The 23504-nt window shown below is 41.8% G+C and overlaps 1 protein-coding gene across 1 annotated transcript in view; it reads right to left on the bottom strand.

Annotated features, from left to right (window-relative positions):
* LOC149436051 (RING finger protein B-like) overlaps positions 1-23504 on the bottom strand; it is a 126945-nt gene that overhangs the window by 14478 nt on the left and 88963 nt on the right. The window contains exons 15-17 of the mRNA XM_089662095.1: positions 14861-14961; positions 3496-3580; positions 3290-3394 (exon numbers count right to left, since the gene is read on the bottom strand). Coding sequence (XP_089518221.1) covers positions 3290-3394; positions 3496-3580; positions 14861-14961 — 291 coding nt within the window. The remainder of the gene's footprint in view (positions 1-3289; positions 3395-3495; positions 3581-14860; positions 14962-23504) is intronic.

Raw genomic sequence — 23504 nt, 5'->3', positions numbered from 1 at the left:
CCCCATAGCCCAGACATATGAAGAGAACGGGAGATTGTTGTCACATGTACCACACAGCCAGTACTTGCCAGACATTCCTGCAGCTCCTTTAATGTTGCTGTAGGCCTCTTGGCAGCCTCTCAGACCAGTTTTCTTCTTGTCTTTTCATCAATTTTGGAGGGACTTCCAATTCTTGGTAATGTCACTGTTGCGCCATATTTTCTCCACTTGATGATAACTGTCTTCACTCTGTTCCATGGTATATCTAATGCCTTGGAAATTCTTTTATACCCTTCTCCTGACTGATACCTTTTAACAATGAGATCCCTCTGATGCTTTGGAAGCTCTCTGCGGACCATGGCTTTTGCTGTAGGATGCGACTAAGAAAACATGAGGAAAGACCTACTAGAACAGCTGGACTTTATTTGGGGTTAATCAGAGGCACTTTAAATGATGGCAGGTGTGTACTGACTCCTATTTAACATGATTTTGAATGTGATTACTTAATTCTGAACACAGCTACATCCCCAGTTATAAGAGGCTATGCACACTTATCCAACCACATTATTTTAGTTTTTTATGTTTACTCCCCCCTCTAAAAGATTTTAGTTTGTTTTTCAATTGAGTTGTACAGTTTATAGGTCACATTAAAGGTGGAAAAAGTTCTGAAATGTCTCTTTTTTTTACATCACAGAAAATTGACATTTTAACGTGTGAAGACTTTTTATATCCACTGTATATATGCATGTTGTGTGGCACACTTTGCAATTTGGTTCATCGTAAGTGCACAGTGTTGCACTACGAGATATATATTTTTTTGTTTTTTTATGATCACACTGCACGTTTGGTGTCAAAAATTAAAGCTGTGCATGGAGGGGATGAGCATGCACTAGTTGCATTATAAAGGACAAGATTTTTAACCACAAGCTCATTTGACCTGAGCTATCATGCAGGCCTAATTACAAGGTGAGCAGGAAGAGTATTCACAAGAGAAGATTTTTGTTTCTGTGAAGTGGATACAAGACACTCTCATAAGCACTATATTAGGACATTTATATTTTTTGGACTGGGTTTTATTTATATATATGATATTTAAAAAATATATATATTTATTTGATTGAGGATTTTTATTCATTATTTTGTATGGTTTTGTATGTGTTGTAAGGAGTTCGAGCACCACATTACACTTACATACAGGTTTTTGAGTGAGAATACACTTGAGTGGTTGCAGCAATCTCCATGATTTTGATTTATTCACATAGTAATAATATTGTTTTATTATTATATAGCAGCGCACAAGTTTCACTGGTTACAAAATACACATGGGAGATTGGTACTGCAGGCAGGGGGATTGGGGAAAAGATATGGGATCAGAGCACCAGAAGACATCACATTTTAGGTGAATAGCTGTCATAATGGATTGTCAGCCATTGATCACAGCTAATCTTTTGTTTAGCAGAGTCTACTGAACAATTCTATTGTAAACTCATGAGCGTATAGCAGAGTGGGAAATGCAGCTGATGTAAGGACCGATCTGGCTAACTGGAAATGTTTCTGTAGGCCCATAAGCCATGTCCATAGCAGTGAAAGGGTTAAGTAAATGTCGTGACTTGGCTTCCTAGGTGATATGCACTGCCAAAATAGCCTGAATTGGAATTTTGTTATATAGTCAAGCTTGGTTCTAAGTAAAAGCAGCCAGAACAAAATGATCTCTAAACATAGTATCCCACTGACAAGACAAAACTGTGCAAAACTATTGTAATGTATCCATATACACTGCTCAAAAAATTAAAAGAACAATTTTTAATCAGAGTGTAGCATCAAGTCAGTTAAACTCCTGGGATATTGATCTGGTCCGTTAAGTAGCAGAGGGGGTTGTTAATCTGTTTCAGCTGTTTTGGTGTTAATGAAATTCACAACAGGTGCACTACATGGGCAACAATGAGATGACACCCAAAACAGGAATGGTTTTTACAGGTGGAGGCTATTGACATTTTTTTCCCTACTCATCTTTTCTGACGGTCTTTCCTCTAGTTTTTCATTTGTCTAGGGTTAGTGTCACTACTGGTAGCATGAGGCGATACCCGGACTCTAAAGAGGTTGCTCAGGCATTCCAACTCTTCCAGGATAGCACATCTATTCGTGCCATTGCCAGAATGTCTGCTGTGTCTCCCAGCACAGCCTCAAAAGCATGGAGGAGATTCCAGGAGACAGGCAGTTAATCTAGGAGAGCTGGACATGGTCGTAGAAGGTCCTTAACCCATCAGCAGGACCGCTATCTGCTTCTTTGTGGAAGGAGGAACAGGATGAGCACTGCCAGAGCCCTACAAAATGAACTTGAGGGCCCGACGTCCTCTAGTGGGCCCTCTGCTCACTGCCCGGCACCATAGAGCTCGACTGGCATTTGCCATTAAACACCAGAATTGGCAGGTCCGCCACTGGGGCCCTGTGCTTTTCACAGATGAGAGCAGGTTCACCCTTAGCACATTTGACAGACGTGAATGGGTCTGGAGAAGCCATGGAGAATGTTATGCTGCCTGTGACGTTGTTCAGCATGACTATTTTGGTTGTGGATCAGTGATGGTCTGGGGAGGCATATCCATGGAGGGACGCACAGAACTCTACAGGCTAGACAATGGCACCCTGACTGCCATTAGGTATTGGGATGAAATCCTTGGACCCATTGTCAGACCCTACACTGGTGCAGTGGGTCCTAGGTTCTTCCTGGTGCATGACAATGCCTGACCTCATGTTGTGAAAGTATGCAGGCAGTTCCTGGAGGATGAAGGAATTGATACCATTGGATGGCCCCCATGCTGGCCTGACCTAAATCCAATAGAACACCTCTGTTTCGGTCCATCCAACGCCACCAGGTTGCACCTCAGACTGTCCAGGAGCTCAGTGATGCCTGGTCCAGATCTGAGAGGAAATACCCCAGGACACCATCCGTCGTCTCATTAGGAGCATGACCCAATGTTGTCAGGCATCCATACAAGCACGTGGGGGCCATACAATTTACAGAATACCATTTTGAGTTGCTGTAATGAAATTTCAGCAAAATGGACTAGACTGCTGCATCATTTTTTTCACTTTGATAATCAGGGTGTCTTTGATGGAAATTAAAATTATCAACCTACTGAAGACTGAATTCAAATGATGGGGTATCCTTACGTTCCTAACACATTACCCAGTCCATATCAGTACAGATATCCAGCATGATATTTATCCCCATTGAGGTCTGATGTGTTTTCAAAGCATCCCTTTAATTTTTTTGAGCAGTGTACATGTTTGGATACTTGCAGAAACTTACCCTCAGCTTACTGATCTCTCGGCGTTCCTTATCATTTTCTTCTGCTCTTGCTTTCAGCCAAACTTCGTTTTGTAACTTATGTTTTTCCAACATTTCTTGGAGTTCCTAAACATGGGTAAATTAAATCAACAAAGCAATGTTTTAAGTATCCTTCCAAAATGTTCCAGCCATATCTTTAAAGCTTAGTAAACCAAACGGATAGAAACCTGTTGTTGAATTTTGTATTGCCTTTGAAATTCTTCCTTTTCTTGATAGAATGTTGCTTTCTCCTGTGCAAACTTTGCCTTTTCACTAAAGGGACAAAAATATATATAAACTGTCATATATGAAAATTCAAAAAATCATTTTTGAAGAGCAGGTTAGTGTTAGTTTAGGCTAATGCAAGATTGAAAATATACTTATGAACTGTCATAAACAGACAAAAAAAAAATATTTTGATCAGCCTGTTTTTTTTTAATGCAGAATCTCCAGCTTGACCCTTTTAAAGGTCCTGTTAACTTTTCTCCTCTGCAGTCAAAAGCAACACAGCCTGGTGAAAGGTTTATATTGGATAAGGAAGAACCAGCAGCACACTGTTGTCAACTATGAGATCCCTCCTGCAATCAACAAGCTCCATTTATTTGGTACACAGCTCAGTGCCATGCAGTAAAGCCACTTTCTCCCACAGTTTGAATACTGATGTTTACAGGATTACAGAAGGCTAGTAAAGACAGCTTGCAGTACTGTTTATGATACATAAAATGTATGTATGGCCAAAATTTAAAATTGTATATTAATTTTTGCATTCAATTATTTCTAGCTTACTCCTTTTAATCTGAATGGTTGTGAAATTTGTAAATTTACTTTGTGAAAAATTCCACAAATGCACTTTCTTCAACTCTGTAACACAAATTCATTATGCCATGTGTAGATGCACTGCTGTGTCACACATTTCATAGAGCCTGCCTTCTGAGCTACAGAGGTGCTGAGAGGATGAGTGTCGGGAGGCGGAGTCAGTACAGGTTTTGCAGGCAGCAAGGTACCATGGGATATGTAGTTTTTAGATTTTGAAATAAAGAAAAGGAATGAGCAGAAGAGCTACAAAGCATGCTGGTAATCCAGGAAGTTGTTGAAGGAGATGGTTAGTAGATAGGCAACATGTAAGGAGATTTTTTTAAGCAGGCTTATATTTGATTGTCAAATTACAATTGTTTGTATTGCTTTTACAATGCAGGACAGGATGAATCTTACAATAATGCTGAAATGCTGCATGTATGTATGAGGAGGCCGCTAACCTTTCCCTTTTAGTTTTTGTCCATAAAAAAATCTTTTAGTTTTTATTGAGTTGGGTAATTTTTGTACAACCACATTAAAAACAATCACAAAAATCTAAAAAGTCTATAACTACTGTTGAACAATTGTCTAACAAATCACTATCTGGATGTGAGCAAAGCTACAGCTCCTAAAGCTGGACCCAGAACTGGCCGAAATTCGATCGGTGAGTAGCCTCCCCAGAACCACAGAAGTCAGTTATTTAATTGACTTCTGTCGATGAGTAATTTTGGAAAATTCTTGAACAATCAGAGGCTTCAGCCAATCAGTTGCAGACACCAATCAATGTATTCTGACAGCAGCAGGTGCTGCTGTCAGTATATATTGTCCTGGCAGGGGGAGAGAATCCTTTCTGCTTATGTTGATGGTGGAATCTGTTGGCTAAACAGAAAAAAATAAACTAACTGTATATGGCCAGCCTAACTCTCTTTCCTATTGCATTTCATTCTTAACCTCTGAAGGACTGGCAGGGGCGGACTACCCCCCCCCCCCTTTCAATATCCATTGAATTTCAACACCCTCTCCATCTCCACACACCATTCCAAAGGTATCACAGGGACATTGCTGAACCAGTTTTGGCTCCCTTTTGGTTTGTTAAGTATACCATTGTTCTATAAGTGCAAAAAATGTTAATCTTTCAAAAAATCTGTTTAGAATAGGAGATTCATTGAGAGATGGTAGCAGGAGAAGAAGTACTTTTATTTGTACCATCAACCACAACAAAACAAAAAAATCAGTCTTTATGAGGGATGAAGTGGCCTGAAGGTAGACCCTAATAATCCTAAAGCATGTAAGGTGATTTCCTCAGAATATTCATTAACTCAGAAACCATCTTAGGCAAAAAAGAAACACAGGGTATCAAAACCACCTCGTCTTTGTGTAAAATTTAAAGTGCGGATTCACAGGACAAAGCTGCCAACTTGGATACAAATCAGGCTGAAGTTTCGACCACCAAAAAGGCCAATTTTGGCAATAACATCTGCAATGGAAGCTCCAGAATATTCTTTTTTAAGGCTGAAAGAACTAAATTAAGATCCTACTAAGGAAATTGAAGTATGACTGGAGGAGCAACATGGGTTACTGAATAAAGATCCGGACCAGAGAATGATTCCTCAAGGGTCATTGAAGCAAAACAACCAAGGCCAAAACCTGACCTTTCATGGTATGGAGTGGCAAATGTTGATCTACTCATTGGATCCTACTCACAAAAATCCCAAGGATGAACACATAAAGTCTCACACCATCAAAAGTTTAATTTTCAAGTGCAATGGTAAATTTCACAAGAAAAAAAACTTATGAACCTTCAACATCATTGCAATTGTAGACAGACCCCTATCTTTCAGCACTTGGGATTCTACAGCCAAACCATTAAATCCAGCGATCAAGAAGCAGAATGGAGGACTAGTTCTTGAGACAGAAGATCTGGATGATCCAGAAGGCATCACGGGACATGCACTAGATACAAGACTACATACCAATTTGAAGTCACTAGAATCACTGATGTTCTTTCCAGCATGTTCCTGTGAAACAGTCTGGGTAGCAAATGTACATACAAGAGGGTAAGTGTTGATCATATTCCACCGTGCTACCAAAGCATCCGTCACCACAGCCAAGGGATCTCTTACTCTCCTAACTAACTTTCCAGTTTGGAAGTGAGACAATATGCTTTCAGATCTACTTCGGGAATTCCCCACCTGGAGCATATTTGGAGATACACCTCCACATAAAGGGAATATTCCCCTGGATCCAGACACTAGTGGCTGGGATAATCCACTTGTCCATTCCTAGTACAGTATGTAGACTGGACAGAGCAGGAACAGTTCTCTCTGCCCAAATGTGTCCTCAGAATGATTCACATGTGCCAGGACTGTGGCACTGTCCCACTGTATCTGCACAGGATAGCACCTAGAAAATCCACTCAGTAGAGAAGAGAAAACCTGATGGCTTGGAATTCCAAAACACTGATGGGAACCGGTGCACAAAGAAGATAGTTGGATAGCGCAGGACATCTAGACTTCCTTTTTTGGGTTAGCCACGTTACCTTTAAAGGTGATACTCAAGCTTCCTAAAAAACAACTGCCACTAACTGATCCCTTGACAACAGAAGGTTGCTTACCCAGACAGCCACTCAAGTAAGTGAGCTGGTAACAGGGGAAGAGGCTGCTATCTAAAACAATGGCCTGCTCACTATCAAAAGCCAAGATTTCAATGGTTTCAGCACTGCTGCTAAGGGCACAAAATTACTGCTGCATCACGCCTTCAGAGCTGCAGGTCATAGTGTGTGTGCAGATTTAGTGTCCGGAGTACAGGAAAGAGACTGCAGCTATAGGCTGGATAGAATAAACCAGCCAAACCTATGCAGTAAAGATGCCCATGGAACGGCGAAAAACTTCAGTACCCTATATTTTCTAAAGGTGAAGTTTTAAAAGCCCCTACAGGTCATCAGTTTAGTGTTACAGAGGCGGTCTTGTGCTAGAATTATTGTTCTCACTCCATTGTGCATGGTGATATGTGACGTGTATCGCAATTACTTTTATACACAGTCCTGGTGCCTACAGCCCCACTGTCCGGTCCATATGACATATGGACCTGGCAGCAAGAGGGTTAAAAGACCGCTAAATAAGGTTAAATAAGCAAGCGGTGTTACACTCTTACAAGAAAGAAAGAAAATGTTGCTTATCATTGATAATGATCGCTATCAACCCTTCCCATCCAACGGATCAGCAAGTGTGGGTCTGGAGCCCTGGATGGAGAGATAGAGAGATGCCAGGATGTCATAGGACAACCGGTGTTGGCTTGGAACAGGGGGGCAGGTCTGGTGCCTTTTAGGACAGACTATGTGCTCAGAGCTCCCTGCTCTTTCTATAGGCCTGGAAGAACACTGCTGTATCACACTACTTATGGGCACAGTAGTGGCTAAGTGGACTACAAATACCAGCATGCCATTTTTTGCAACTATTCAATTAAATAAAAGTGAACATAAAACCAGAGGTAAAAAAACACTCCATGTGATACAATTCTCAGTAAGCAGTAGAGTAGGGAAACTAGCGGTCGTGGCTGCGCCCCAGACGGCAGTGCACCCTAGGTGGCTGCCTAGTTTGCTTAGTGGTAGCACAGGCCTTGGGTATCCTTGTTTTCCTGTGTCTTCCTACGCTGACGTATTATGTGTCACCATCTTACAAGTCTTTTAATACATTTTACTGCAGCATTAGCAATCACTGGGCAAACTGAGCAAAATAAAGCACTGTAAGATCAACCCGTACTGACCAGTGAGATTTCTTTTTCTTAAAATTAAATCAGTTTAGTGGTGATCTGTGGTTGCTTTGGGCTACTCAACTCATAATACTGCTTGTATACGAGCCTCTTAGATGTGCAGATTTCTGGACAAAAGAAAACATGGCAGACAATTCATAAGAAAAAACTGTAGCCCAGAAACAAGGTTGATAAATAATTGCATGAAATCACTTTAGAAACTGTCTGTAAGTGCCTTCAACTAATTGCAAATAATGGTTCAATATGAATTGTACCTGGAGGAAACAGCTTATAGCTGCTAAACAACAGCTCAATCCTTTAATAGAATAAGTAGTATAATAGTAGCTTTTTAAAGGTAATACAATAAAATATTAGAATACTTGCTGATCTCCTATGCTTCAATACAAAGTAGCCAGATGGCGGCAGTAGAGGACCAATTCCAACCTTAATGTCATATACTGTATATTCATGGAGACCTGAACTAAGACATTACGGAGCACAGATTTTGGGTCAACAAACAAATGAACAAAACTACAGTTGTCAAAACTAGGTTTTATGCAGGAAACAGGAAATAGTCTAAAAAAATAAACATTATTATAACAAAGCTTTAGCCTGTACTTTTGTGAGGTGAAAATGTAATGGGAAGTTAGTTGCAATTTTTGTATCCCTTAAAACAGTGGTGATCAACTTGAAAATTACAGAGGGCCTCAACTGCAGCTTTAACACTTTGGTCGCACAATAGCAACACATTTTCATATGTAAAGAAGTGCATTGTGTCAAATTAAGCTGAGCTATCAAAATGAAAGAACTATAGAGCACCCTGTGCACAAAAATGTTGGTTACGTTGTATTTTTTGCAATGTGTCAAAGCAAACTGAAGAGACAGTGCAAGTAAAATAAGTCCCATCAGTGGTGTCAGTTGCAGTAATAGCACCCTCCAGTATTGGTTATAGAGACTGCAATTAAAGCACTAGAGGCAGTGGCAGTGTTGTGCATCCCACCACCACCCAATCCTGCACTGGTGCTCAGTTGTAGTGCTCTTTAACCCCCTTTCCCCATTAATGGTCATTGGCAATGCTAATTAACACTCCACCCAGGGATGGTCAGCATCAGTGCTAATTAATATTTCCTGAACTATTCGCAAGCTTCTCCTTCCCTGATGCAACGCAGTCTCTGTTGGAGTGCTAGCCAGCAGCTCCTAGTTGTACCACCCCAGATCCTAGATGAACTCCTCTTCACCCAGAAATCTGGAGACTTTTCTTAAGCAGGGGATCTGGATCCTGTTCCTTTAAATAAGGTGAACAGTCACTAGCAGGAGGCTAATCTGGTTTTCCATGATATTGCTCCTTCACCTATCCTCCCAGGGGGAGCAGATGTACTCAGATCCTCTCCTGTCCCGCTTGCAGGATGGCTGCTGCTACCAGTCCTATCAGCTAGGCTGCTCCTTCCCGGCCATACAGGTGACCCTCTCTCAGGGAGCCAGTAAGTCCCAAGTTTTCCTCCTTTCCAGCTCTAGGCTCACAGACAGGCCCCATCCTATTAGGCCTCCTGGCAGCCTTTCTCCTCCAGCCTCACATATTCCTACTTCTTCACTCGACTCCTCCCACCCCTGCTACTGAGCAGGCTCGTACACTTTTAAGGGAGTCCCAGCCCCTTGCCAAGCCTTCTGTTAGGGATTAGCTGAGGTTTCTCAAGGGTTCAGGCAGTCACTCATTGGGTCCACCCACTGATTCCAAAGCCCTCCTCTGAAAGTCTCAAAGCAAGTGGAAATTCCAAAGGGGCTGGCCTGCACAGTCTCTCAACCCTGACCACAATTTGACCCCTCTGGCTATTACACCTGAGCTGCTAACCAGCTCCTGACTAACCATTGGGGTATAGCTCCCCTTGGAGGGTGCTACACTACTAACTCACTCCCTAGATAAATATTCAAAGTATACCTTTCTGGAAATCAACTATTTCCACAGAACAAGGATGTGTTTCCCTACGCACCAAAAGCCAACGGTCTAAAACTTAACCTTTATTGAGGACTTTTTTAATAAAATGAATATGTAACTGTATGTACTTTTTCACTTTAAGGGAAAGTTTAGGTTTTGTAAAACACCAGGAGATATAATTGATGGTCAGTACTGATCAGGAGAAAAAGAAAGAGAAGGTCCTCCCACTATGATGCCACTGACCTTATGTAACCACAGGGGGGGTTTCTATAAAGTAACTTCACAGCCAGGTATTCATTGTTTTTATAAACTCAAAAAGAGTTAAGTTGTGCCCACCTTGTCCAGCACTGGTGATTTAAATACGCTTAGTTTATAACAGTGGCAAAAAACAAAAACTCTTTACGAGCTCTACATTATGCAATCAAGGTAGGGACTAAAACAAATCTCATTTCTTGCTAAATGTCCTTCCTATAAGACTGAGGGTTCAAAATTCCCTGGCTGTGAAAGGTCTGCAAGGTCAATCACTATACTTCCTGTCCCTGTTGCAGCCTCATATGCTGGCCATTAAAATAAATTGCTACCCTATATTTCACAGTGATCCATACACCCTCCCCCATAAACCATGTGAAACCCAAAATACAGTTTTAAAAAGTGCTCCCCAAAAGAAATATCCTATATGTTTCACTCAAAATATAATCTTTGTCAGGGGTGTAAAATAAACTAAAGAACACCAAACAAATATAAAGAAAAGACACAAAATGAGGGGGTCAGATTATCCCCACATGGCATAACATAAAATAGTGATTTCCCCTTTATCCCTTCTATTTATAATATTTGTTAAAGATGGCAGCCATGCTGATGGGATGGTGATATCATCACGCATGCCACATAGTTCACTTGCTTCCACGCTGATTTTTATCTTCTTAACAAGGCCAGGACTTAATTTGTACTGCCAGGCAAAAGATTGTGTTGCCTGACAGTACTGTATAGTCTTTTAATCAGTGCCGAGTGCTGGAAAGCAGAGAACATTTCAGTGAGTGGTATCCCACTCCTGCTCTGCTGCACTCTAGTGCCCAACAGGTAGTCGACCCAACCCAGCATATGGAGGGCTGAACGTATGTTGATCACCAGGGCCATAAAGTATAGATGATTATACCTTTGCATTCATTTTCTTTTCTGTAGTCAGATAGATGAGTGGTTGAAATCAAACCTGAGCAGCAAGGGCTTACACTGGGCTTGTAACCCATCCATCCACCCCTATGTGGCAGCATTGGACCAACCACTAGAAAAAGGGGAGCGAGTCACAGTATTTGCTGTTGGAGGGAGTATTTAAGCCAACCTGTTGTTTTACTTAGCATAGGCAAAGCATAGGTTTGATTTAAATCTGTTCTAAGGCATTGTTCTTTTGAATACCTAACTAGAGACTTACAGTTGAAAGTAATATTTTACATAAACTTTGGTGGTGGATGTTAAAAAATGATGCCTGTTTTCAAGGTCAAAATTACAAGATAGGTAATCATCCCTAACATAATAAATATGCAGCTAAGTATACTGACAAGTTCTTTTTCTTTCCATGGACAAATGGTAGTTACAGTGGGGATCGAAAGTTTGGGCACCCCAGCTAAAAATTTGTATTAATGTGCATAAAGAAGCCAAGGAAAGATGGAAAAATCTCCAAAAGGCATCAAATTACAGATTAGACATTCTTATAATATGTCAACAAAAGTTAGATTTTATTTCCATCATTTACACTTTCAAAATAACAGAAAACAAAAAAAATGGCATCTGCAAAAGTTTGGGCACCCTGCAGAATTTATAGCATGCACTGCCCCCTTTGCCAAGCTGAGACCTGCCAGTGTCATGGATTGTTCTCAATCATCGTCTGGGAAGACCTGGTGATGTCAATCTCAAAGGTTTGAAATGCCCAGACTCATCTGACCTTGCCCCAACAATCAGCACCATGGGTTCTTCTAAGCAGTTGTCTAGAAAACTGAAACTGAAAATAGTTGACGCTCACAAAGCTGGAGAAGGCTATAAGAAGATAGCAAAGCGTTTTCAGATGTCAATATCCTCTGTTCGGAATCTAATTAAGAAATGGCAGTCATCAGGAACAGTGGAAGTTAAAGCAAGATCTGGAAAACCAAGAAAAATATCAGACAGAACAGCTCGCAGGATTGTGAGAAAAACACTTCAAAACCCACGTTTGACTGCACGATCCCTCCAGAAAGATCTGGCAGACACTGGAGTTGTGGTACACTATTCCACTATAAAGAGATACTTGTACAAATATGGTCTTCATGGAAGAGTCATCAGAAGAAAACCTCTTCTACATCCTCACCACAAAAATCATTGTTTGAACTTTGCAAATGAACATATAGACAAGCCTGATGCATTTTGGAAACAAGTTCTGTGGACCGATGAGGTTAAAATTGAACTTTTTGGCCGGAATGAGCAAAGGTATGTTTGGAGAAGAAGGGGCACAGAATTTAATGAAAAGAACCTCTGTCCAACTGTTAAGCATGGGGTTGGATCAATCATGCTTTGGGGTTGTGTTGCAGCCAGTGGCACAGGGAACATCTCACAAGTAGAAGGAAAAATGGATTCAATAAAATTTCAGCAAATTTTGGATGGTAACTTGATGCCATCTGTGAAAAAGCTGAAGTTAAAGAGAGGATGGCTTCTACAAATGGATAATGATCCTAAACACACCTCGAAATCCACGAGGGATTACATCAAGAGGTGTAAACTGAAGGTTTTGCCATGGCCTTTACAATCTCCTGACCTCAACATAATTGAAAATCTATGGATAGACCTTAAAAGAGCAGTGCGTGACAGACAGCCCAGAAATCTCAAAGAACTGGAAGACTTTTGTAAGGAAGAATGGGCAAAGATACCTCAAACAAGAATTGAAAGACTCTTGGCTGGCTACAAAAAGCGTTTACAAGCTGTGATATTTGCCAAAGGGGGCAGTACAAGATATTAACTCTGCAGGGTACCCAAACTTTTGCAGACGCCATTTTTTTGTTTTCTGTTATTTTGAAAGTGTAAATGATGGAAATAAAATCTAACTTTTGTTGACATATTATAAGAATGTCTAATCTGTAATTTGATGCCTTTTGGAGATTTTTCCATCTTTCCTTGACTTCTTTATGCACATTAATACAAATTTTTAGCTGGGGTGCCCAAACTTTCGATTCCCACTGTAGATGTTCAGAAGGAATCAAACTACAGAAAAATTACTTTTGCAAGCCACACGTGCCTGGATTGTATCCCCAAGAGCATTGTTTTTCTCTGGATTCAATAGGCTTTTGAATGGAAGTCAGGAAAATTGGAGCCTGTGTACAGAGATCAGAGTGACCCAAGATGTCCTGATCATCTACTACTTCTGATCATTTGGAAAGGATTGAATGACAATAACGTGATCAATAGCAACTGTGTTTGTGGGCAAAAACCTTTCAAAAACTAACTGTCAATAGCTTTTACAGTGCCTTGAAAAAATATTAATACCCTTGAAATTCTCCACATTTTGTCATGTTACAACCAAAAATATAAATGTATTTTATTGGGATTTTATGTGATAGACCAACACAAAGTTGCACATAATTGTGAAGTGGAAGGAAAATGATAAATGGTTTTCAAACTTTTTTACAAATAAATATCTGAAAAGTGTAGTGTGCATTTGTATTCAGCCCCTTTACTCTGATACCCCTAACTAAAATCTAGTGGAACCAATTGCCTTCAGAATTCACCTAATTAGTAAATAGAGTCCACCTGTGTGTAATCTAATCTCAGTATAAATACAGCTGTTTTGTGAAGCTCTCAGAGGTTTGTTGGAGAACATTAGTGAACAAACAGCATCAGGAAGGCCAAGGAACACACCAGACAGGTCAGGGATAAAGTTGTAGAGAAGTTTAAAGTGGGGTTAGGTTATAAAAATAATCCCAAGCTTTGAACATCTCACAGAGTACTGTTCAATCCATCATCCAAAAATGGAAAGAGTATGGCACAAATGCAAACCTACCAAGACATGGCCGTCCACCTAAACTGACAGGCCAGGCAAAGAGAGCATTAATCAGAGAAGGAGCCAAGAGGCCCATGGTAACTCTGAAGGAGCTGCAGAGATCCACAGCTCAAATGGGAGAATCTGTCCACAGGACAACTATTAGTCGTGCACTTCACAAATCTGGCCGTTATGGAAGAGTGTCAAGAAGAATGCTATTGTTGAAAAAAAGCCATAAGAGGTACCATTTGCAGTTTGCGAGAAGCTATGTGCGGGACACAGCAAACGTGGAATAAGATGCTCTGATCAGATGAGACTAAAATGAACATTTTTGGCACTATGTGTGGTAGAAAACTGGCACTGCACATACATGGTGATGACAGCATTGTGTCGTGGGGATACTTTTTATCAGCAGGAACAGGGAAGCTGCTGGGAAAATGGATGGAACCAAATACAGGACAATCTTAGAAGAAAACCTGTTAGAATCTGCAAAAGATTAGAAACTGGGGCAGGGGTTTACCTTCCAGCAGGACAATAACCCTAAACATACAGCCAGAGCTACAATGGAATGGTTTAGATCAAAGCATATTCATGTGTTAGAATGGCCCAGTCAAAATCCAGACCTAAATCCAGTTGAGAATCTGTGGCAAGACTTGAAAATTGCTGTTCACAGACATCGAATCTGACAGAGCTTGACATGACAAACTGTGGAAAATTTCAAGGGGTATGAATGCTTTTTCAAGGTGCTGTATCTGGAGAAAAAGGATATACAGCCAGTGATCTGTATACATTTTTTGGTCTTGAAGCCATTGGATTAGCATTACAACCTGCCAACAAGAATTCAGTGGACGTCTTTCTCTCAGCCAGAAAAATATGACCATATGCTTGAAATGTGAAGGTTGATTGCAGACGAACTGTGTTCTACTAATAAGATCATCTTTCAAATAAGAATAGGATTAAAAAAAATGAAATCTAAGACCATAATTACATATTTTTCATTAATACATTTTCTGAACAAAGGCAACCAATAAAATAGATTAGTGAGCATAATAAAGATATAAAAGAAATTACTTACAGATCAAATTTTTCAAATTCTGAGTCTAGTAAGACAAAGGCTGATTTTATTTGTTCTATCGCTTGGCCACGTACAAACATGAAGCTGCTTTCTTTAGCTTCCTGTTAAAAGAAACATATTTTTTTTATGAATATATACATGAAAAATGGACCAACACAACATACTATACAGTACTTTAATACACAATCCTAAAAGGCTATATAAACTACGTAAATTACTGTAACAAGGAGCCTTCACTGGAAAACACTGTTGGCTTTCCACGTGTGCAACTTCTTTACTACTGAAAAGAATGAGCTTGTAATTCTGTGATGTTTAAACTTTTCTTGAGTAGGTGTATTTTGTGCCTATTCCCCTATCCTGAGAAATAAGGTATTCAGTGGACAGGGGAATAGCAGATGGTGAGGCTTATGCAATGATGATGAACTTAAGATAGATTCAAACAGGATTTTTAGATAATAAAGGTACATACAGTATATATTGTATAATCTACTGTTAATCAAGACTTATATTTGACTGTTTACCAAATCAGTTGCATTCAGGACATACAGTGAATAATTGTCACAGCTGCTTGTGGTCTTAACCTGAGCTATCAAGCCATCACATGGCTGGTATCATAACTGATCACATGTGCAGCCCTATGACAACTCCAGGTAAAACAAAGGATAAGATGGCAGCTTCCTTGGCTGCAAAAGATTGGAGGGTTTACTTCTACCTGAAAATGGCAGTCAGATTTTCTTTAAAAAAAAAAAATTATATATAATTTATATATTTTTTTTCTTAATAGTTTACAGAGTCTCTTCTACACTTTTTTTCTTGTTCAAACATTTTTATTAACAAAAAAAACATAATAACACAAACTAGGAGAATTCGGTAATGTACATTGGACATTGAAGTGGCAGCAGGACATAGAAAAAAATGGATGAGGATCACATTACAAATGTCTATACTTTTCTAGCGGAAACAGGTAAATAAGAGTTGACAACAGATGACATTATTGTCCCAGCCAATCAGAGTAGCGTCTCCCAAGTGCATTAAAGAAATAAGGGGAAGTTTGGATGGGGGTCAGACGGGGGTGGAAGGGAGGGAAGGGGAAGAGGAACAACAACGATGACTCCATGAGCATTCATCAAATTTACAGCAGACCCCACGTGTTGCCTGCAAAGGGCTATTGACAGAATCCTTGGCGCACAGTATACAAATCAAGGGAGAAGGAGTGATTCATCAAAGTTAGGCGGGAGGAAGCGCTCTACCCATGGGCTCCATATGCGCAAGAATTTAGGAATCTTGTCTAGAATTGTGGCTTCCACCTTTGCATGTATCATGGCTTGTGTTATTCTGGTTTTGACAGCCGCAACACTTAGGGTGGGGGATTTCCAGGATTTCGCTATAACCTGCTTAGCTGCCGTCGTAACTTGCATAAGGAGCTTGAATTGCGAGTTGGAGACGCCAGGGGGGCACTGATTGAGTAGGGCTGTTGTTGGGTCAGGTCGTAGAGTGATAGTGCTAAGTGTAGATATCATGGTGAAAATTTCATCCCAAAAGACTCGGGCCACTGGGCATTCCCACCACATATGGTAGTGTGTTCCTTGGTCCGCACAGCCTCTAAAACAGTTGGGCGAGTAATTAGGGGTAAATTTTGCGATTCTCGCTGGGACCAGGTACCAGCGGGTTAAAACTTTATAAATTGTTTCCAAAGCTACAATGTTCTGCGAAGATGATTTTGTGTTGGCCCAAATGTGATCTCAATCAGATGGGTCGAGTTTCTTACCTAAATCCACTTCCCACTTATGAGTATACCGAGGGGGGGACGTGGTAATCGAAGTAGTGAAGAGTGAATATAAGCAAGAGATAAGCCCACGTCTATGAGGGTCTTTGTATCACGCTCGTTCGAAGAGAGACATGGCATCTGGCCGATTGGTTGTTGTAGTGTAGGGGGCGTAAAAGTGTTGTAGCTGCAAGTATCGAAATATCTCGGAAACTGGGAGGCTATGCGTTTCCCGCAGCGAGGCAAAGGATTTAAACTTATTCCTCTGTAGGAAATGATGCGTGCGGAGCAAATTAGCAGAGGACCAGGCTTTGAACAAGAGGGGTGTCTGCCAGGCCGGGGGAAAAGCTGGGTTTTGTAGAAACGAGAGCAGGGGATTATGTAGTGATTGGAGGAGATATCGGGTTTTCAGTTTATCCCATAAGGATAAAAAGTGAAAAGTGATGGGGTTGGTTATAGAGCGGCGGTCTATAGGCCTCAACCAGAGTAAGTTAGCTGTAGATAAGGGGTCACATTCTATCGATTCAAGAGCAATCCATTGAGGGATTTCAAAGGTTGCAGTATATTTAGGTAATTGGGCTAAATGCACTGCTTGATAGTATTTGCTGATGTCGGGTAAGCCTAGACCACCATTGAGCTTAGGACGGTATAGGGTGGAGCGGAGTATACGAGGACGAGTATCGCCCCATACATAGGAAAAAATGCGACGCTGCAGTGTGCGGAGGTAGTGAGGGGGGACTGGGAGGACTCTAAATAGATATAGAAGTTTTGGGAGGATTGACATCTTGATAACTGCTATTCTGCCTAGCCATGCGAGGGGGAGGGAAGACCATTTGGTCAAAAGGGCAGAAAGATGGTTTAGCATTGGAAGATAGTTAGCTGCGTAAAGGTCTGATAACTTAGGGGTCAGTTTGATTCCCAAAAAAGGGATATGACACTGTGACCAAGGGAATGGTAAAATCTGCTTTAGATGCGTCAACTCTGAAGGGGGGGAGAGAGATGTTGAGTGCTGTCGATTTATTAGGGTTTATTTTTAAACCAGAGAGCGAGCCAAACGCCTCGAGAAGCCGGAGTAGGGAAGGAGAGAAAGTCAATGTAGATGTGAGAAAGAGTAAGACGTCATCCGCAAAGAGACATAACTTATGATGCGTGCCTCCTATCTCGAGTCCCCTGACATTCGGGTTAGCTCTGATTAAGAGGGCCAGAGGCTCTATAGCCAGGGCAAAGAGCAAAGGGGATAGAGGGCAGCCCTGTCTCGTGCCTCTGGAGATCTGGAACTGAGCTGACCTGTGCCCCAGATACCTAATTCTGGCCGAGGGCTCTCGATACAGCGAGAAAATCCAAGCTAAAAAGTGCGGGCCAAAACCCCAACGATGCAATATATAGCTGAGGTATGGCCATCAGACTGTATCGAATTCTTATTAGAAATCCTCCTGCGCTTCTATGGAATCCCCTCCTACTTTAAAGCCGCTAACACTCAAACTGATACCTAAAACAGTGCTCAATGATAAATCATAAATATAAATTAGTGTAGCGCTAAAAATACACAAACTATTGTAATCCAATATAGTGACTTCGTGATAAATACTATAATCTTCTCAGTGTTCTTATATGCCACTTACTACATATATGTATATTCCAAATCCCCAAAATCAATACAAACTCCTATTGCATTAATTAAATAAACATATAAATAATGTGATAGTGCCGCTTCAAAACAATATAAATCAATATCATGTGATGGTGCCACTTGAACTTAATTCAACGTCCAATGTCCAAATCCAAACGAATCTATTCCAAGTGATATTTAAATACCTGCAATGAGTCTTTATATATCAAGTGCCACTCGTGACTAAACCACACTCTTTCCACTTCAGCTGCAATGCCCGCTCACCTCCTTTCAGTGACCCCTAAGGGCCCACAAGCCTTTAGGATCACTTTGGATCCTCAAGAATCCTGGTTTGGTACCTCTCAGATATTCCTCCTATTTGGCCTCCTCCACACCTCCACTGCTGTGCCTCATAGGATCCTCAGCAGCGATTCTCTGCAAACTCTCTCTCACAAATAGTGAGTCAAAAACAGAGATCCTCCATAGTGTAGTATTTCCAATAACCAGGGTTTAATTGTAGAAATAACAAAAGGTAACTTACATGTGTTTGTACAGCGATTCTTCTGTCCCTATATGGGCAAACTGCACACGTGTTTGAGCTTCCTGATAACCAGGAAAATGGCGTCCCGCAACGGAAGTGCGACACTTCGGATACCGGAAGTTACGTCTTAGTGTGCCTACGCGTTACGTCACGTGGTCTTGTGACTTCCCCGAGGGACTGGGGATGGTTGAGGGGATTTATCGAGAAAGGGATATATTACACTGTTAGAGTCTCCGCTAACAATTAAAGTTCCGCGCTTATGGTGGTCTATAACCGAGAGTATGTGGGAAAGGAATGGTAAAGGGTCTTGGTTTGGGGCGTAGTATGCAACAATGGTGACATCTACATCAAGGAGTTGCCCTACTAACAGGAGGTAACGACCCTCCGGGTCTTTGATTTCGGTGCATAGCGTGAAAGGTGTTGTGCGATGAAAGGCAATCAGTACTCCCCTGCGTTTGGTGGTGGCTTAGGCTCTATAGACCTGAGGATACCGAGGGCCAAAAAACTTAGGAGTGGAGTTGGGAGTGAAGTGTGTTTCCTGTAGACAGACCATGTGAGCTTTAAGTGTAGCAAAGGTTTGGAAAGCCTTATTACGTTTCTGTGGAATATTGAGGCCCTGTACATTCAGGGTAAGGATATTTAATGAGCCCATGGGGAAAGTGCATAGTGGTTAGGATAGCATGGCACTACCTCCCGGGGTAGAGCCTGACGGTTACTGTAGGAGATGAGAACGTAATGGAGTGTGTTGTGCAGAGCCATGGAGTCATGTTGGAGGGAGGGAGGAGGGTTACGGTATGAGAGAGGTAACAGGAAAGAAGGGGTGTAAGGGGCCATTTAGGGCCTAAAAGGTGGGTTCCCAAGGACACCCTAAATCAGGGTGGGCTAGGGAACAATAGTAGCCCAAGTGTTATCAAATAACCAATAACACAGGGGCTAGGTTGGAGTGCGCAGGTACACGGTCCATGAGGATGACAGCAACTTGATTGATAAATGGTGGCGAGGTCCCGGTAGAAAAAACAGGTGTGTAAAGAAAACACATTCAAGAATATCATGGTATCCCAGACCTAGACGGCATTAGCAGAACTAGTGAGACATCACGGGGGACGGGGTGTAGCATCGCATGCCGTCAAAGCCTAGGCTCCCAAATATAAACTAAACTAAAATGGAGCCCGGAGGGGGGGGGGTGCAGAACAATCCCCAGGTTGAAAAATTTAACAGGTAGAGGGAGAAAGGATATCAGCGGTGGTAACCGCAGTGACAGTCAAAAGAGTACACCGTTTGGTGTGTGTGGCCAAAAAAAAAGTGGGAAAAAGAAGGACAAACTTGGGACATAGTTCAGTCCATGGTATCTTGTGAAGATAGACGCGGAGATGAAAAACGTCCACGTTTGTGGAGGTTGAGTGGGCCTTCAGTAGCACGCGCGGGGAAGGACTTCCGTGGCGAGCAGGATGTGGACCTCCGCTTGGCGCTTTCTGAAGGCGTCGCTGGGGGATGTAGTTGTAAGATCCGCAAGGTGTCTAGTAGGTCTTCTGGAGTCTTGCATGTGTAATCTTGAGACTGGTATCGGAAGCACACTGTGAAAGGGAAGCTCCACCTATATTGTATAGCGTGTTGTTGAAGTACTTGTAGGTGAGGTTTCATAGCCCTGCGCTTGGAGATAGTTGAGGGACATACAGTCAGGTCCATAAATATTGGGACATCGACACAATTCTAACATTTTTGGCTCTATACACCACCACGATGGATTTGAAATGAAACAAACAAGATGTGCTTTAACTGCAGAGTGTCAGCTTTAATTTGAGGGTATTTACATCCAAATCAGGTGAACGGTGTAGGAATTACAACAGTTTGCATATGTGCCTCCCACTTATTAAGGAACCAAAAGTAATGGCACAGAATAATAATCATAAATCAAACTTTCACTTTTTAATACTTGGTTGCAAATCCTTTGCAGTCAATTACAGCCTGAAGTCTGGAACGCATAGACATCACCAGACGCTGGGTTTCATCCCTGGTGATGCTCTGCCAGGCCTCTACTGCAACTGTCTTCAGTTCCTGCTTGTTCTTGGGGCATTTTCCCTTCAGTTTTGTCTTCAGCAAGTGAAATGCATGCTCAATCGGATTCAGGTCAGGTGATTGACTTGGCCATTGCATAACATTCCACTTCTTTCCCTTAAAAAACTCTTTGGTTGCTTTTGCAGTCTGCTTTGGGTCATTGTCCATCTGCACTGTGAAGCAGCGTCCAATGAGTTGTGAAGCATTTGGCTGAATATGAGCAGATAATATTGCCCGAAACACTTCAGAATTCATCCTGCTGCTTTTGTCAGCAGTCACATCATCAATAAATACAAGAGAACCAGTTCCATTGGCAGCCATACATGCCCACGCCATGACACTACCACCACCATGCTTCACTGATGAGGTGGTATGCTTAGGATCATGAGCAGTTCCTTTCCTTCTCCATACTCTTCTCTTCCCAACACTCTGGTACAAGTTGATGTTGGTCTCATCTGTCCATAGGATGTTGTTCCAGAACTGTGAAGGCTTTTTTAGATGTCGTTTGGCAAACTCTAATCTGGCCTTCCTGTTTTTGAGGCTCACCAATGGTTTACATCTTGTGGTGAACCTTCTGTATTCACTCTGGTGAAGTCTTCTCTTGATTATTGACTTTGACACACATACACCTACCTCCTGGAGAGTGTTCTTGATCTGGCCAACTGTTGTGAAGGGTGTTTTCTTCACCAGGGAAAGAATTCTTCGCTCATCCACCACAGTTGTTTTCCATGGTTTTCCGGGTCTTTTGGTGTTGCTGAGCTCACCGGTGCGTTCCTTCTTTTTAAGAATGTTCCAAACAGTTGTTTTGGCCATGCCTAATGTTTATGCTATCTCTCTGATGGGTTTGTTTTGTTTTTTCAGCCTAATGATGGCTTGCTTCACTGATAGTGACAGCTCTTTGGATCTCATCTTGAGAGTTGACAGCAACAGATTCCAAATGCAAATAGCACACTTGAAATGAACTCTGGACCTTTTATCTGCTCATTGTAATTGGGATAATGAGGAAATAACACACACCAGGCCATGGAACAGCTGAGAAGCCAATTGTCCCATTACTTTTGGTCCCTTAATAAGTGGGAGGCACATATGCAAACTGTTGTAATTCCTACACCGTTCACCTGATTTGGATGTAAATACCTTCAAATTAAAGCTGACAGTCTGCAGTTAAAGCACATCTTGTTCGTTTCATTTCAAATCCATTGTGGTGGTGTATAGAGCCAAAAATGTTAGAATTGTGTCGATGTCCCAATATTTATGGACCTGACTGTAGGTCTTGGAATAGTTGGTAGGTATGACCCTGGAACTGTAGAGAGTCTGCGTTATGGGCAGCTTGTAGGAGTTGCTCTTTGGTGCGGAAAAAGTGGAGCTTGGCAATAATGTCACGTGGTGGACCGTCCGTGCGTCGCGGTGCTAATCCCCTGTGTACTCTATCCAATTCTAACCTTTCGATTGGGATAGCTGGGGCAAGCTCTTGGAACAGAGCTGTTACCATTGATTGGACATCTACGATCGTTTCCGGAAGGCCACGGATACGCAGGTTTGAGCTCCGTGCCCAGTTTTCAAAGTCCTCCAGTCGTGTCATTAGTGTTGCATTTTCGTCACGCAGGAGATCAAGGTCATCCGTTTGTGTCTGAAGCGAGGCATCAAGACCATCTACCCACTGTTCTAGATCCGCAGTACGTTGTCTTGGTTCACGGATTTCCCTAGATAGCGTGGCAGTGATGCGGTCCGAGGTCTGCTTCAAAGCTTTGTGTAGCATTTTTTCGAAGCGTGACAGTAGGTCAGGGGGCGTAAGGTCAGGCGTCAGGGCATGTGCAGAGATGTCCGTTTCAGTGTCAGACTCACCCTCAGATGTGCAGGGATGGCTGGGCTGCGGATCTTGTAGGGCTGCATATGCGTCATAAGTCAGATACGTCACGTCCGGTCATGTGCACTGGTGATACGCACGCCGACCTACAAGGAGGTAGCCATTTTCACATGCCATGAGTCATGCAAAGGCTGTACAGGCGCCATGGAGAGGTCGGAACCCGCGAAATGTCGGCTGATGTAAGCGGTGGTTCCCTGGATCAACACGGCAGTACCTATGAAGGATTTCTCTTCTTTTTTCTACTACCCATTGCACAGGTGGTGAGTGGACTGTGAGTGGACTGTTACAGGACATTTGAAAAAGGTTCCTTGCGATCTATATGATATAATATATATCTACCATAGAGTGAAACCGCTTACAGTGACTATACTTATATTGTTTGTCTTATTACAGGATGGGGACATTATGGTGTTTTATATAGAAACAAGGCATATTACATATATTGCAACAGGCGGAAGATCTACTGGGCCTCATCTTGTTTCCAACACTAAAGTGATTTGCAGTCCACATGTTGTGGTGAAGAAACCATTTAAAGCAGATTTCTGCTATTTGCATCTATGTTTCTATCAAGACAACAACAGGGACTCTTTCAATTATAAGAATCCTTACAACTATTATATAGGGTTGTACTGCATATATATTATGTTTTACCCATATTGCCTTCTATAGGCTCAGGGTCATGCCTCTCTTTTGACGATTACTGTATCCGTCGTTTTGCATGCATGTGATATGATATACCCTTGGTATAATTTTTGGAAAATCCCCTTTATGGGGTGTAACCTATATGGTAATGATATATGCTTATAT

This window comes from Staurois parvus, unplaced genomic scaffold, assembly GCF_062004578.1.
Source record: "Staurois parvus isolate SC_StPar_1 unplaced genomic scaffold, SC_StPar_1.0 ptg001432l, whole genome shotgun sequence".
Taxonomy (NCBI): Eukaryota; Metazoa; Chordata; class Amphibia; order Anura; family Ranidae; genus Staurois; species Staurois parvus.
This window is presented reverse-complemented; position numbering and strand designations above follow the sequence as displayed.